The sequence below is a fragment of the Phalaenopsis equestris genome, unplaced genomic scaffold (genome assembly GCF_001263595.1).
Source record: "Phalaenopsis equestris unplaced genomic scaffold, ASM126359v1 Scaffold000421, whole genome shotgun sequence".
Lineage (NCBI taxonomy): Eukaryota > Viridiplantae > Streptophyta > Magnoliopsida > Asparagales > Orchidaceae > Phalaenopsis > Phalaenopsis equestris.
The window spans coordinates 981507-997564 of NW_018164862.1; the positions used below are offsets into that span (position 1 = coordinate 981507).

A 16058-nucleotide genomic window follows, 5' to 3' on the forward strand; every position below is an offset into this window, starting at 1 on the left:
TTTTGTGTGTGTTTTGTAGCTATTGGCAGCCGCCACAATGGGATAAGTAGCAGAGATTGGGTTGTAGAATCTCCAGTATGAATAATACAGTCATAAGAAAGACTCTGAAATCTGATGTCAGGTCGATGTATATTTTCTGATTTTTGGAATAAACATTAGTGGAACAGAAAGTAGGAAAATTTACATACATTCCACTTAATTGCTATGTATTTACATATCTAACATCTACACTTCAGTTTTTACACCATGTCATCTTATCTATGCATGAAAAAGGTCGTATTTTGTATGTCATTTGAAAGATTCGAGTGTTATAAACTTAAGAAGTAAAGTTTAGGTGTTAGATTTATAAATACATAAGTATCGGACTGTATTTATGTAAATGCCCTGAAGAAGTAATTGTGTGTAAAACAGTTGGACACTATATACAGTCATATTGAAATATGTCTGATGAAATGAAGCCTTGTTCATGAACATGCTTATAATTGTTGAAGGAATATATGATATAAGTGTTGGCAAAAGCATAAATTGACTATTAACTGTATGGGACTCATGGAAAGCTTTATGCATGAGAGAGAGAGAGAGAGAGAGAGAGAGAGATAGAGAAACTCAAAAATGAAAAAAAGGAATGAAAAATAAAATAAAGAGTTAAAAATCAATAAAAAAAAAGTTGTGTGTTTTTAGGAGGTGTCTCCACTTCGACTTTTTTTTTAAAGATAGAAATACTATTTCAGGTTTTTATCCTTTATCTCGCTTGCTATCATAAGTATCATATCTTTGAGCAAAACTCCCCCTTTCCTCTATCTATAAATGCCATGGAGAGGGTTTTCGCACTCCAAAGTTTCAATATTGTGAACTATTTCAGTGATGATGCATTGCAAGAAAAAGTTTTTGTGGTACATGTCTTTTTGAGCAGTTTGATTTTGGTAAGTACTTTTATTTGAGAATTTAACCTTGGTCCTATTAACTGAACTGCCTATATTTTTAAAAAAAAGTAATAAAAAAAATAAAATGCATCGTGCGAACTGGTTGGCACTTTGGTTGGTAGCGGTGTCGTAAGTCCCCTGGTGCTCCGAGTTTGAGGCTCGCCTCGAATAACATGTTGTGGTATATATATGAAATTTAAAACGATCGACGATGAAGTGAAAAATAGAACGAGAAAAATTACATCAGAGAAGAACACACAGATTTATGTGGTTCGGCAAATTGCCTACATCCACGGAGTTGCAGAGGATTCTATTAATTGAGAAGATTGATTGCACCAGTCGATCTCTTCGACAATTACAATAGAAACTTCTCTCTCTCTCGATTCTTCACTCTTCTCTCTCTACACCGAGATATACCGAAGATGAAGAAGAAATACGTCAAGAGAAATAATCTATTTCTCGTCTGTCAAGAGCCACCAAGAAGAAATCAAGAAGAACAACCTTCTTCTTCTACTGTCTTCTTCTTCCTTCTGCCAAGCACGCAAAAACAAATCTTGCGAAAAACACTTGCCGAAGAGGAACCCTCTCAATCGAACCACAGATGGAGACGTAGACGGAGGGGGCTTTCTGTTTCCGCGAGAGAGGGGCGGGAGGAGCAGTGGTTTTTCAGTTTTTGCACGAGAGACGAAAGGCAGGGTTCAAATCGCGAATTTGGGGATCGGGAGCGGAATTCGTTCGCGTAATGGAAGGGGAGGCGGGAGCAGTTAACACCATTTCTCAATTTATTTTATTTTTATTTATTTAACCGGGCTCCACTCAACATGGCACATTATCAGCCTGGGGTGGACTGTAAAATATGGCCGTCCATCATAAAAAAAAAATAATGAGGTGCATAGGGTTTAGCAGAGGTTAACAAGACCCAATCAGCACACCTTTATTTTTTCAAACATTTGCAGTATATTATGAAGTTCTTATGTAATCTTAAGGAGTATTAAAAATTTCTGCTTTTATCACATGTTATTTGTACCAATCATGCACACATTTGGAAGCATAGTGAAATGCTTATTTGCAGCCATGGTGCGCTTTGCGCTACTTCAAGTATACTTTGGGTGGTGTGGTGGATATGGCTTAGTTTATTTTTTTACTAACTATAATCTTTATTTTTTTGAAGCAAATTCTAAACGTAGATGTGATATGCCACTTTCTAGTTCGCAAAGCTAGCATCATCAAACAGTTCAACTGGAAAGACTTGACAATTGAGATCGCTTTTTGTTGACTTTTGCTTTACATTAACAAGAGTCAATCTTGACCGCTTAGTAATCCAGCTTTTGGGGGCTTGTATCCGAAGCTGATCCCTGGCATCTAACCACCAAACATCAATGTAGATCTATCAAGTTGACAATTCACCTAAAATTCTCATTCCTCCTGAACTTCTGAGGTGTCCCCATTGTGGATAAGCATTGAAATTTGAAGATTTCTGGCTCCTTGGTCTCCTCCATAGGTTTATACTCTATCAACAATGCCAACTATCTGATGGGGCAACTACTTTGCCTCTCTTTTCTGATTATTGAAAGGAACTCGCCGCTCTGCTCCCGAGGACGTAGGCATCTTTGCCGAACCTCGTTAAATCTCTGTGTTCTTCTGGATTTGCGTCGATTATTATTTTTCTTCGCTCTAATTTTCTCAACAGATACCCACTCGATGTATCAAATAAAATGTGGAGATCACGTCTTCCCATTCGATGTATCAAATAAAATGTGGAGATCACGTCTTCATTAACACATGCTTCCTTATTCTTTCTTCAAAGATGCCACATGTGTATTGGCATAATGATCCCTCACGTCCCTAGTGTCTTCTTGGCAATACAGACACTCCTTTCAAGAATTCAATAACATTTAATCGCCATTATCCACCACTTGTCCTAAGATCTCCAAGTGTATGTGTTATGTGTTACATGCTTATATTACATTAGGCTATTGGAAAATGAGCTTGCATGACTAGGAGCGTATGGCTCCACAACGCATGCCATTTAAAATCATTTTTGGCCACATCAACACCGCTTAAGCCCCACCATTGAATTATCAGTATTTTATGATTTTCAAGTGATTTCAAATTTTAAAATGGACCTGGAGTGATAAGTTAAAATAATGCAAATTATTAAATTGAGCGAACCAATTAAAACTTTTGTATGCCAGTAAATTGATTTGTGACCTTTACCAATTAACACTCAAATTGTTCATGAGCCAGGACATGAAATATATAAAATGCAGAGAAGTGAATTGATGATTCACTTGGATAAGATAGTAGCTAAATTTAAAGGATTTGGGAAAATTAAAACCGATTTAAGGTAACTTGAGCAGATCAATGGCGTTTGATAAAGATGTGATGAATGGCTAACATGTCGAATAATTTAGATTATCTTGTCTCTTCAACATGCATGCGGTCTAGACTTGGGTGGAAGAAGAACACGAACATTGTATTCCATGTTTTGCTTGACTTAGCCTTCTTGTAGCCTTCTTCTTCCTATGACCTGCTCTACTTCTCAAAATTCTAATTGTAATTGTCATGAACTACTTGATGTAAAGGATGACTGCGAATGAGTTTGGAGTTTGTGAGTATTTTGGAGAGAATTAACATGATCCATATGCAAATCACGCTAAACATGTGCACCATGATCTGTGGGTTGGTGACATTTTTTCCTAACAACTTCCTGAGACTGTGAGGATCGGAACTTTATGCCCCTACTCTCGATGAGCAACATGAATGCATTTTTTTCCCAACTAAAAGTCGAGACTTTTCTGTCTAGGAGATTGTAAGAAGAAATATTTCTCTGTGGCAACAAACAAGTAGAGTTACTAGATGAAGCAAGGGTTTAAGCCAAACTGTTGAGGAGGCTTTTTCATCCAATTTTTTTGGCAAATTTGTTGAGTTCCTAGTGTAACTTGAAATACATGTATGACCTTCGTTGGATCCAACTATGATAGAGTTGTTGTATTTATGGCTTTTATTGTATGAGGGGTAATTTTGACTTTTGGTTTTATTTACTTGTATACCCTAGTCATTCTCTATGAAGGGACTTAGGGCTTATGATAGGTGTATGGTGAAAAGTGTGAGTTGTAACCCTTAGCTTTTTTCTTTCTCCCATCCGGTGCTAGTCAAATCTCCCTCGTCGTGGACATAGGCGAAATAACTTAATGTCTAACCACGTAAAATTTTTGTGTTTGATTGTTATTGTGTGAATTAATAATTACCCAGTCGGGCATTTTGAAGAATTACACGAGGCTGGATCTCTTCGACAGGGGGGTTGTATAGGCAACTATCTTGGTGCAGGTGAATTAGAGTTTGGAGCTCATCGGTCATCTCTCACTTATCTGGAAGTAAGAGATGAGATGAAGATTGTTGTATTTATGATTTTGATTGTATTAGGGGTAATTTTTTCTTTTGGATTTGTTTACTTGTATACCCTAGTCCTTCTTTATAAAAGAGACTCGGGACTTATGAGAGGTGTATGGTGAGAAGTGTGAGTTATAACTCCTAGCATTTTTTCTTTTTCCCATCCAGTGCTAGTGAAATCTCCCTCCTCGTGGACGTAAGTAAATCAACTTAATGCCAAACGACATAAATTTTTTTGTTTTTGATTGTTGTTGTGTGAATTTATTTGTTTCCGCATTGTTTCGCATAACAAGAGTTTCATTTGGCATGTGCTGCCATAAGTTTTGCCAAAGCAGGCCTGAAGAGGGAGGCATAGCCCAACAAGAAAGCTTTGTTAAAAAATATGGTAAAGGTGATAATAGTTGAGTTTTAAAAGGAAAGGGATACACAGAAGAGATGATTCAGCCGGATTTGTAGATAATGTCGAGGAAGGTGTCTTGAGAAAATGAGAAGAGTGCCCTTTGAGAGAGAGGCTGACTTTAGAGGTGCATATTTGGAGGAATGGGCCTAAGGAAGAAATTGCCATGCCGTTCTTCTGAGATACCCATATAAGGACAATGACAAAGCAAGGATCTACACCCTTATGCCATGTTGTTTATGAGCATCAATTTGAGTAGGTTTGAGATTAATATTGCAAACATAATTTGATTAATGCTTTGGTGTTTATGAGCATTAAGTTGAGTAGGTTTGGGATTAATTTTACAAATATAATCTGACTAAAGCTAGGCTCGCAAAAGATGAATTGATTAATTGACTCGTAAGTAGTGAAGCATATGCAAAGCCATTCCTTGTGGGTAAGTAGTGAAGCATATGCAAAGCCATTCCTTGTGGGCAGTGAATATGCCCTTCTCGGGCACTCGACCAAGCATAAGCAAGGAGCAGCACAAATATGCCAAAAATAAGCTAAGGTTCAAGGAAATAAGGCAAGAGAGTTGGCCAAACAAATGCATGAATTTGATGAATCAGCAAGCAGCAGCACAATTGCATGAAATTTACATGTCAGCCCAGATTTTGCATTCATCTTATAATTCAAACAAGTCATATTTCAACACATAGCTAGATATGGTAATAGATCATCACATTGTCGGACTCACATAGCTCTTCAAAGGGAATTTGTTTTGAATTTAAACGTGCAACATCCTTTTTTTCTCTTATTTTAGAAGATATGACTCCTTTTGTAAATTCCTGAGGAGGACTTTTGTGCTCCTTTTATTTTTTTGATATAGTAATGCAATTGTAACATGTCAAGGATGCAAAAGTGCTCTTCAATTGAGATGTCCATAAAGAAAGCTACAAAGCTGAAGGATGACCTGCTGGAAGAGCTATTTGAACCGAATGCACAATTGGGATATGAGAGGATAACTAAGTAACTAGCTGATAATCGAATGATGAACATGCGTAATGAAGAGTTGTGGGCTATAGTTAAATATCTTGAATGATATATCTAAATAGTCATAGATGTTATTAGTAGAGATGGTTGAATTATTGATGATTGAGGAGATGTAAGAGTACAACAACAACAACAACAAAGCCTTAATCCCACTGCGTGGGGTCAGCTGCATGACTTTTTTTTCTCCATTGTGTCTTATTTAGTGTCATATTTTCATTTAGTTCTAGTAAATTAAGATCATTTTTTATACAATAAGCCCTAGTCATCCTAGTTCTACCTCTGCCTTTCTTAACATAAGTCAAATCTAAAACATCTACTTTCCTGATTGGATCATCAGATGGTCGATGCTTAAAAGTAAAGTGATTAAATCATCCACCCGGCAAAAGACAATTTCAACCTTCTTCAGGGTTCCCTGATGCGTAAACATCTACTAGACCTCATGATTCTAGATTTGTTGAAATATTTTGTGTGCTTATAAGAGAACAAATTTAGAGCTATTTAAGGCATCTGATAGAGCCACACATATCATACCTTTTTTTAAAGTTTTATGTGCTTGTGAATGGATTTTAAACATGCTTGAAGAGATTGACAAAATCTTATAATTGTCGTAGTCTATTTTAGTTTTGGTTCAGAAATCCTCCAAAGGACAGCTAAAGTGAGAGAGCTTTGTGTATGGTTTTAATTACATGGAATCTTTTCATAATGGATTTATTTAAAGTGAGTCCTAGCATTTTGCCTCTACTCATAATTGTGATTCATTTCGAGTAAAAGTGAACTAAAAAAACGGGGCATTTACATATATAACACACAATTCTTATGTATTTACATATCTAACATCTAAACTCTTTTATTTACATGCATAACAGTCTAAACTTATTATCACAGCCAAAAAACCACTACTATTAATTTTAAAAGTGAAGTAGACATTTCCGCGCATAGGTTCATGACACCAAAATATTATGAATGTAACTATCAAACTTTAGATGTTAGAGATGTAAATATAAAGGAATTGTGTCGTAACAATGTAAATTTCCCTAAAAAAAATTGGAGAAGATGATGCTTATATCTCTTGTTGGCAATAGCCACAGTTGATCAATTTGTGGTATTTCTCACATCCTCACGTTGGTTTTTTTTTTTTTTTTTTTTTTTTTTTTTTTGGCTTGCTAATCAAAATGTGATAATTCTTTAACAGGTATCTGAATGATGCTGATTACTACGGTGGTTTTGAGCAGGAAGACCTGGACCAACTATTTGAAGCTATTAGAGCAAATTACAAAGCTTGGGTCTCCGGCTTCGCTCCTCTGGCCGTCGGCAGCGACATGGACTCCGTCGCCGTTCAAGAGTTCAGCCGCACCCTCTTTAATGTCCGCCCCGACATCGCCGCCAGCGTTGCGCAGACCATATTCCAGAGCGACATGCGAAGCATTCTTGGCCTAGTGACTGTCCCCTGCCACATTCTTCAGAGCACCAAAGATCTCGCCGTTCCGGTCTTCGTGTCGGAGTACCTCCACAGGAACCTTGGAGGTGAGTCCATTGTTGAGGTTATGCCTTCAGAAGGCCATCTACCACAGCTCAGTTCTCCTGAAATTGTCATTCCTGTTCTTCTCAGGCACATTAGGTTTGATATTGAATCTTAATTTTTTTGAATTTTGGAAGATTTACATAAATAATACACCATTCCTATGCATATACATTTTAACAGCTAAACTTCAATTTTTACATGCCACAGTACCTTTTTTCACTTTTGAAAAAGTTTAGATGAAGATATTTTGTACGTGATTTGAAGGATTGGTTTGGAATAACTGTAGAAAGTAAAGTTTAGGTGTTAGATATGTAAATATATAGGAATTGGTTGGTATGTATGTAAATGCCCTAGAATTTTTAGTCATTTAAGTTTGATAATTCGCTTGAAGTTTGTTTATTTTTGTAGTGTAAACAATATTTGTATCTTATCTTTCAATTCTCACCTTTAGGTTTCTTCTCTAAATAGCTTCTGTTTTTTGTGGAGAAATTGATGTTTATAAATCAATCCACACACACCCACGCACGCATGCACGCACGCGCACACAGGCTGCATACTCAGATCAGTTGGTCGGCTATCTGTTTGTCAGTTGTAAGTCTCCTCTGGTTTGAGATTTGATTCCGCCCGAGTGTAGGGTGTGGTACTCGAATTCTTACGCGCATGAGGAATGAGCATAAGCTCGTATAATAGCCTCCGACCATGCTTATATATATATATATATACACATAGTGGCATCCTCAAGAGAAAAGGTTACCGTTTTGTGGATTCTCACCTTTAGGTTTCTTCTCTAAATAACTTCTTTTTTTGTGTGGAGAAATTGATGTTTATAAATCAATCTACACACACACACAGGCCACATATTCAGATCACTTGTTCAGCCATCTGCTTGTCAGTTGTAAGTCTCCTATGATTTGAGATTTGATTCCTCCCGAGTGTAGGGTGTGGTACTCGAATTTTTAGGTGCATGAGAAATGAGCATAGCTCGTATAATAGCCTCCGACCATGCTTTTATATATATATACACAGTGGCATCCTCAAGAGAAAAGGTTACCGTTTTGTGTGATTTGCAATACTTGAATTGTATTTTGTAAATTTTACCTGTAATGTTTTTTTATTATTATTAGTTCACTGAGAGAATAAGTATATATATATTTTTTGAAGATTTAAATACATAACACTCGATTCTTAACTAAAGTTTAATTTTTGCATACATGCCGGCTTATGCATGAAAAGTTGTATTTTACTTTTTAAAAATTAAAATGGTTATATATATATATTAATGTGATTTGAATGATTTGAGATAAATGAAGTAAAATGTAGGTGTTAGATATGTAAATACATAGGAATTGGGTGGCAGGTATGTAAATGCCCCAATTGATCCCACTAAGTGGGATGGCTATATGAAATTTTTTTCTTCATTTCCTATTAAGTGTCATATTTTTATTTAATTATAATAGATTAAGATCACTTTTTATACAAAACGTCCAAATCTTTTTTTTGATTCATATTTGCCTTTCTTAAAATCAGTCGAAGCTAAAACATATACTCTCTTAACTGGATCATCAGATGATCGATGTTTAATGTGATCAAATCATTTAAGAAAACTCTCTTTTAAGCTTGCCCGCGAGGTCCTCCACCAAAGCCACAACAATTTTATCATGGATATATTCATTTGGCATTTTGTCTTTTAAGTGTTGTGCCACTCATCCACCTAAGCATTCTCATCTCAACAACATTTAATTTTGTTTTATGCTTCCCTTGTAAAGGCCTACATTATACATAATAAAGCATTGCAGGTCTGACGACCATCTTATAAAATTTTCCTCTCAGTCATTAGGAGATAGTAATTATGCAAAATAAATAAAATTTATAATGTTTTAATTTAATTGATATAATGACAAACTTTATTATTCTTTAAGACAATAAATATTATAATAAATTATTTAAATGAATTTATTATTAAAGATTTTATTCGTCTCTTTCAAAATTAAAAATATTTTACTTAGTTTTTCTTATCTTGCAATTCTCCTATTCTATACTAGTTATTTTAGAGAAGCTAATAACACGTGTTTTTGATCATATTTGGTTTGGAATTATTTTGGAGCTCAGCTTTATGATCTCTCCCTCTGCTGAAACTTTTCTACGCCAAAGAAGTTTGCTCGAGATTCTGCACATCCTTCAATTGTAACATTTGTAACATTTGGAAGGTTCGCTCGGCCTACAATCTCTGATCTGGACTGTCTCTTGCTTCGTTGCACATATGTCCACACCGAATTCTTAATACAAAGATGTTTTTAATGAAATATATAATGAATTGCTTGTGTTTTTTTCTTCATTTTTATTCAAATATTACGAACCTTTATTTCTAAAGCATGCAATTTGTTACATTATAATTTCAATCTTGTATAATCTTCCATTTCATTTAATCAAAATTTGATATTGACTTATTCTGTACTACTTTTGATAAATAGTGAAGAAATAAATTAACCTTGCCCCTTGACTTTGTGTTTCTAATTCCCAGCGAAAGTTCTACAAATATTTCAATGTTTTAGCAATTGCACATGTTTTAAATCTAGTATTGCATATTTACATTTAAATAAAGAAATTTATTAAGTTAATTGATCATATCTGATCAATGGAAACATCAATTTTTCTACATGAAATCACACAATGCATCAAATCAGTTGCATTTAGAAGTCATACAAAACATCATATTAGTTGCAATAACATTATATTAGGCTACCTTGGGCAAGTCAGAAGAACAAGGTTGCATAAACATCCCTTCATTGGAATGGCCAATTCAGAATGTACATAAATCCTACAAGTTCTAAATGAAAAATTGGGTCTCCTTCCTGGATAACATCACATTATTGGATATTTACACATTGAACCACTCATTCTTACTATTTACAAAACCAGGACTCAATTCATTCAAACATAAATAGAGTATAATCTTTGTTGCTCCCCAATCGACAACCTAAACCCATCAAACAATGATGACGGGCGAAACAGATCCAGGAGCATTCTCAAGAAGAAAAAGGGACATTTACATGCATGCCACGCAATTCCTATGTATTTACATATTTAACACCTAAGCTTTTCTTTTTACATTTACACCCCCCAAATCATCACATCACATCAAAAATACCAGTATTTTAAATTTTTAAAAGTGAAATAAACCTTTTCATGCATAAGTAAGGTGGCATGTATGTAAAAATTGAAGTGCATGTATGTAAAAATTGAAGTTTGTAAAAATTGAAGTTTAGTTGTTAGATGTGCAAGGAATTGAGTGGCACTTATGTAAATCTTCCAGAAAAATAGGATTAAACTGGTTACCCCTAAAACATTCTATAAGAAATTTCTTTATCTCCCTATTTCTACATTGAGAAATGAGACAGAATGAGATGTTAAATATGTAGAAATAAGTGGAGATAAGACATTAGTTTCTGGTACGTTAGAAATAGCCCCAGGCACTCAAATGGAGACCCAAATCAGAACTTACAAGAGACTTAGAAAAAAAAACAAGAGATTTACATCGTTTTAAAATTTTAATTAAACTCCATAAGACATCTAAAAAGTTTTCTTGAATTGACCATATCGCATACAGAGATCAGCACTGTGCTCTTACTAGAATTTTCATTTGGTGTCGATTCAGCAAAGTTTTTAACAAATTCATCAAAATTGTAGCATCAAAACACAGCATGAAACTACTTATTAAGTAATAAGATCTTAGTTGATAGAAAAGGAAAACAAGACAAACTAAAAAATTTGCTACAGAAAACCTGGCACTTTTGCTGTAATGTCATTTTTCGACCATCTTCGAGGAGGAAGCTTGTGCACTTGATTTATCATTGTCACCCTTTTCATCAAATTGGATGCCATTAAATATGACCTTAGAGCTCCTATATTGGCTACCAAAGCCACTTCCAAATCCCCACCCAAGGCCAAATCCTACTCCACAACCTCCACCTTCAGATCAAAAATGAAAGGAAGTCCAATCATTAGTGAGAACCTGCGTAAGAGATAGGGGAATTTAAACACATACCACACAATTCTTATGTTTTTACATATCTAAAAACCTGCGTAAGAGATAAGGGAATTTAAGCACATACCACACAATTCTTATGTTTTTACATATTTAACACCTAAACCATCATATTTACAGGCATGCCACTCCAAACTTTAACATCACATCAAAAATGCTACCATCACTACTTTTCAAATATGAAAAACACATTTTCATGCATATGTTTAGGTCACCAAAGTGTTGTAAGTGTAAATATCAAATTTTGGGTGTTAGACATATAAATACATAAGAATTGTGTGGTACGTAGATATAATAAAGAAGTGAGGAGGAGCGAAGGCCTACCTACGCCCATACCTAATATGGGGAGCGGCATTCCTACAGAAAGCACAGTAGAAATGAGCACAGAAAATGATAAATAAGCAGATTCACAGCATTCTCCCTATCTATATAAGAAATGAGAATGAAGAGATAGCAAGATAAAAAAGCAGTTCTAAACTTTTCTTTTAGCTTTTTTAATCTTAACAGGGAGGTTGAGAGCCCTTAAAAACAATTCATTTGAAAAATGCTGTCTGCCTGATTATACAACAATATAATGTCACTAAGACTCTTTCAAACAAACTTTAATTGTCTTGTAAAAGAGCCAACTTAAATATCATGGTAATTATCCAAAAAAATTAACAAAGTGGGAGTAAGTGATTAGAAATGATAAAAGTCACACTTTATCAAAGCAAAAATAATAGAGAAATATGCTAGAGTCACTGGCCTCCAAAACCCCATCCAACTCCAAAACCGCAACCAATTCCAAAACCTGATATAGAGAAATGCACAACAAATAAGTTCACCCCATTCGAAAAGTGCTGCACTCATGCATGATTTGACTAAGAAACGTACCCAAACCAATACCAGGGCCGGTGAAATTTGTAAGCACCATGTCTTGGAATAGAGAAAACTGAAATTTTTGGTGAAACAATGAGCCATGTCAATTTTGGATGAACAAAAATATAATATTGGTATTAATGGGGACAAATATAAAGATGAAATTTAGATCTGGGACAAACATTGTTTAATGTCCTCTGGAAAGGATATTAAAGCTTTGATTAACACAAAACATAAAAAAGACTTGTGCTTCACGAGTTGAAAATCCAAACATGTAATGGGATTAGCTAATAAAATTTATTTAAATAAAAATTTAGAGGATAGTAATCATAATTAACAGTGATGATCAGAATGATTTTCAAAAGTATGGTTAAGAAACTTATAAAAAAAACCATCATGTGGTTTTGGTTTAGGATGTTAATGATAGACAATCCTCTATACAGAGCTTCTACTCTCTAGACAACTTCAACTCAAAGCCACTCATTCTACAGTCCATTATGAGGTTCCCTAAAGTCTTGGTAGTTTGGCGCAAAGATATCTCGGGACAATAAGTTGGCTCGAATTCTAAAAGGTATGTAATTCAAGACAATAAGTTCCGCCTAAGAGTAACTCGACTCGAGTTCTAAAAGGTGTGTAATTCCATCATTAGAAGGTTTCTATGTAGATCAAACACATAGAATGTACAATATATGTTTAAATCTGACGGAAAAGAGAGCACACAAGCATGGTCTTTTATTTGTTTTGGAATGGGAAAGCGGCCAAATTTCTGTAGCTGCGACTTGGAATATGTGCCCCGTGGAAACATTTCTTTGTGGAGTCGCACCATCACTAGATCCCTAACTTCAAATGTCTTCAACCTACGGTTCTTATCAGCTTGATTCTTATAATATTGTAAGGAAATAGTATACTTTTTCCATTACCTCACAAAATATTGAATTGATGCATTTACCAATTTAGTGGCACTCAGACTTTTAGGCTTAGGTAGGATGGTGATATCAACTATAAGGTTAGGACCCTGGTGTAAACAATGCTGAATGGAGAATGGCTGATGGATCCATTTACCGCAGAATTGAATATGAATTCTGCCTGCCCGAGTAATCCCTCCAATTGCTTGGATCTTTCTTTAGCCACACAACGAATCATCATACCCAAAAGGCAGTTCGCAGCCTTTATTTGTCCGTCTATTTGATAATGATATGTTGCACTTAGACAAATATTTGATCTAAAATGTTTCCATAATCCTCTCCAAAAAAACCTAATAAATTTAACATCATGATCGGATGTCAAACTCCTTAAAATTCCATGCAACCGAAATGTCTTTGAAGATGAGCTTAGCTGTGTTTAATGCATCAAATATCGTTCTGCAAGCAATGAAATGAAACATTTTTGAGAAATCAACGACAATCATGACCGAGTAGGCACCATGTTAGGTATGGCTCATACTATAAATGAGACAGATGCTGGAGCGGAGTGGAGCCCACGAGCGGAGTGAAGCAGAATGATCTATCCAATCGGGGGAGTTTCATTATGTGGGTTGGGGGTGTGGGGGCAACACCCGGCAGTTTGTACATGGTAATTTAAATAATCACATATTGTACTAGAAGTTATATATATATGCCCTATTTGTAACCCTAGATGAGGAAGATTCTGAATATTGTATTCTGTACTCTTTTCTGTAATCTTTTCTGAATATTGAAAAGGAAGACACCGTTCTGCTCCCGATGATGTAGACATCTTTGCCGAACCTCGTAAATCTCTGTGTGTTCTTCTGGATTTGTGTCGATTCTTGTTTTTCTTTGCCCTAATTTATCAACAAGTGGATCAACAAGTGGTATCACAACCTAGTTCGAGGGCAGAGAAGAAAAATTTTGACTGCGTAGAAATAAAAAAGATTTTGGCAAAAGAGATTTGGCGGCTAGGGCAGAGGAGTTCGGTGAATTTCGGGGCTTCAACGATTCGGCGAAGAACTTTGGTGATTCGCAGCAGATTGTTGGAGCAGACAGCGAGGAGTTCGCAAAGGGCGCGAATCGCGCGGGAGGACCAGTTTGTGAAGGCGAAGTCGAAGGCGTTCGCGGGAAGTTGACGGTCGGAGACACGAAGAATTGGTCGCGGGAGGTTGCCGCCAACACAAGAGTTTGCAAAGGCAAAGCTGAAGGCGGTTCGCCGGAGGAGAATCAAGGAACCATTCATCTCCACCAAAGGGAATATTCCCTCTAAAACGCGGGAGAAGCTCGCTGCACGCGAAAATTCGCAAGAGGAGTTTCGCTCAGGAGTTTAGTGCCGACGTAAACATTCGCGTGGGAGGCATTCACGGGATTTAGTTTTTGAAGCTGCGCGGAGGAGCAGTTTGCATGGCGGCGTGAATCATTGAATCGCGCTGGAGCCGAAAAAGGAAATCTAACATTTTCTACAAAGTGGAGGCGGAGCTTTTCTGAGAATGAAAACAGAGCTTTTTTGGAAGGAAAAAAAGGAGCTTTTCTGGAAAGCGGATGCTGAGCTTTTCGGGAAGAAAATGAGAGCTTTTCTTAGAAGTTTAAGAAAAAAGACTGTCTGGGAAACTTAAGGGAAATACTTAATTAAGAGAAACTTAATTAAAAGAATAATTCAATCCTTTTTTAGAAAGATTCTGTTACTTTTCTGGAGAACTTAATTGAGAGAAATATTTAATTAAGAAAACATAATTAAGGGAATATTTCAATGCTTTCTCGGAAAGATTCTGCTGTTTTTCTGAAAAACTTAATTAAGAGAAACTTAATTAAGAAAATTTAATTAAGGGAATATTTCAATCAATTTTTTAAAAGAATCTGTTGCTTTTCTGGGAAACATAATTAAGGAAAATATTTAATTAGGGGAAACTTAATTAAGAGATTATTTTAAAAAATGTGGCAGGATCAAAGAGAGTACAATTTCTGGCTCAAGTAATTTGAAAAAGCAACAGAGGAATTTGCAGAGGAGTTTGTTGCAGGATAAATTTCAGATGGTAATTTATGGTATAAAATTCGAAGTGGTGACGTTCGATGGAACTGTTAACTTCGGATTGTGACAAACAAGAGTGAAAGATTTGCTGGCTCAACAGGGAAACTTGAAAATTTTGCGGACAGCAAAACCAGATGCCATGGAGGATGAATATTTGAAGGAGAATTTAATTTTCTTGGGCACTTTACATAGAAATGGTTTTATTCCTAAAACATATGAGGATAGAGAAACCATTAGAATTGTTAAAGGTGCACTGATTGTGATGAAAGAAAAATTAACTGCAAATAATATCTATAAACTGTTGGGGAGTACAGTTATAGATGTAGTTCACTCTGTTGGATCATACGATAAAAATGCAACAGATATGTTGACAAAGTCAGGTACTATCAACAAGTTCTTGCATTGTTTGAACTTGTTAAATGTTTGCAATTATTAGACGGCGTGATGGCTCAACCCGCATTTGTGCATAAGAAACTCCATGATATATTTCTCCTAAGGGGTTGTATATTCGTCAAAGTGGAGATTTGTTAGGTATGGCTCATATATCATAAATGGGGCAGATGCTGGAGCGGGCGAAGCCCACGAGCGGAAGTATCTATCCAATCGGGGGAGTTTCATTATGTGAATTGGGGGTGCAGGGACAACACCTCGCGGTTTGGTACAGAGGTAATTTAAGTAATTACATATTGTACTATAGAGTTATATATATATATCATGTTTGTAAACCTATGGGAGGAAGATTCTGAATCTTGTATTTTGTATTCTTTTCTGAATATTGAAAGGAAATCGCTGCTCTTCTCTCGATGATGTAGTCATCTTTGTCAAACCTCGTAAATCTCTCCGTGTTCTTCTGAAATTATATCGATTCTTATGTTTCTTCGCCCTAATTTGTCAACAATATATATATATATA

The 16058-nt window shown here is 35.7% G+C and overlaps 2 protein-coding genes across 4 annotated transcripts in view; one reads left to right on the forward strand and one right to left on the reverse strand.

The window, feature by feature from the left end:
- The window catches only part of LOC110027272 (probable esterase D14L), an 11572-nt gene extending 1959 nt beyond the window's left edge, over positions 1–9613 (forward strand). Inside the window, exons 3-4 of one of the 2 annotated variants that reach the window (XM_020728623.1) lie at positions 6938–7269; positions 9377–9613. In XM_020728623.1, the coding sequence (XP_020584282.1) occupies positions 6938–7269; positions 9377–9384 (340 nt within the window). In that variant the 3' untranslated portion in view covers positions 9385–9613. Of the gene's footprint in view, positions 1–6937; positions 7721–9376 lie in introns of those variants that run through there. The other variant, XM_020728622.1, reaches the window with a different exon arrangement.
- A 1219-nt stretch (positions 9614–10832) lies between these two features.
- Positions 10833–16058, reverse strand: part of LOC110027268 (protein TRIGALACTOSYLDIACYLGLYCEROL 5, chloroplastic) — a 16633-nt gene continuing 11407 nt past the window's right edge. The window contains exons 2-5 of one of the 2 annotated variants that reach the window (XM_020728619.1): positions 12186–12243; positions 12058–12102; positions 11649–11669; positions 10833–11236 (exon numbers count right to left, since the gene is read on the reverse strand). In XM_020728619.1, the coding sequence (XP_020584278.1) occupies positions 11070–11236; positions 11649–11669; positions 12058–12102; positions 12186–12225 (273 nt within the window). In that variant the 5' untranslated portion in view covers positions 12226–12243 and the 3' untranslated portion in view covers positions 10833–11069. Of the gene's footprint in view, positions 11237–11636; positions 11670–12057; positions 12103–12185; positions 12244–16058 lie in introns of both variants that reach the window. The other variant, XM_020728618.1, reaches the window with a different exon arrangement.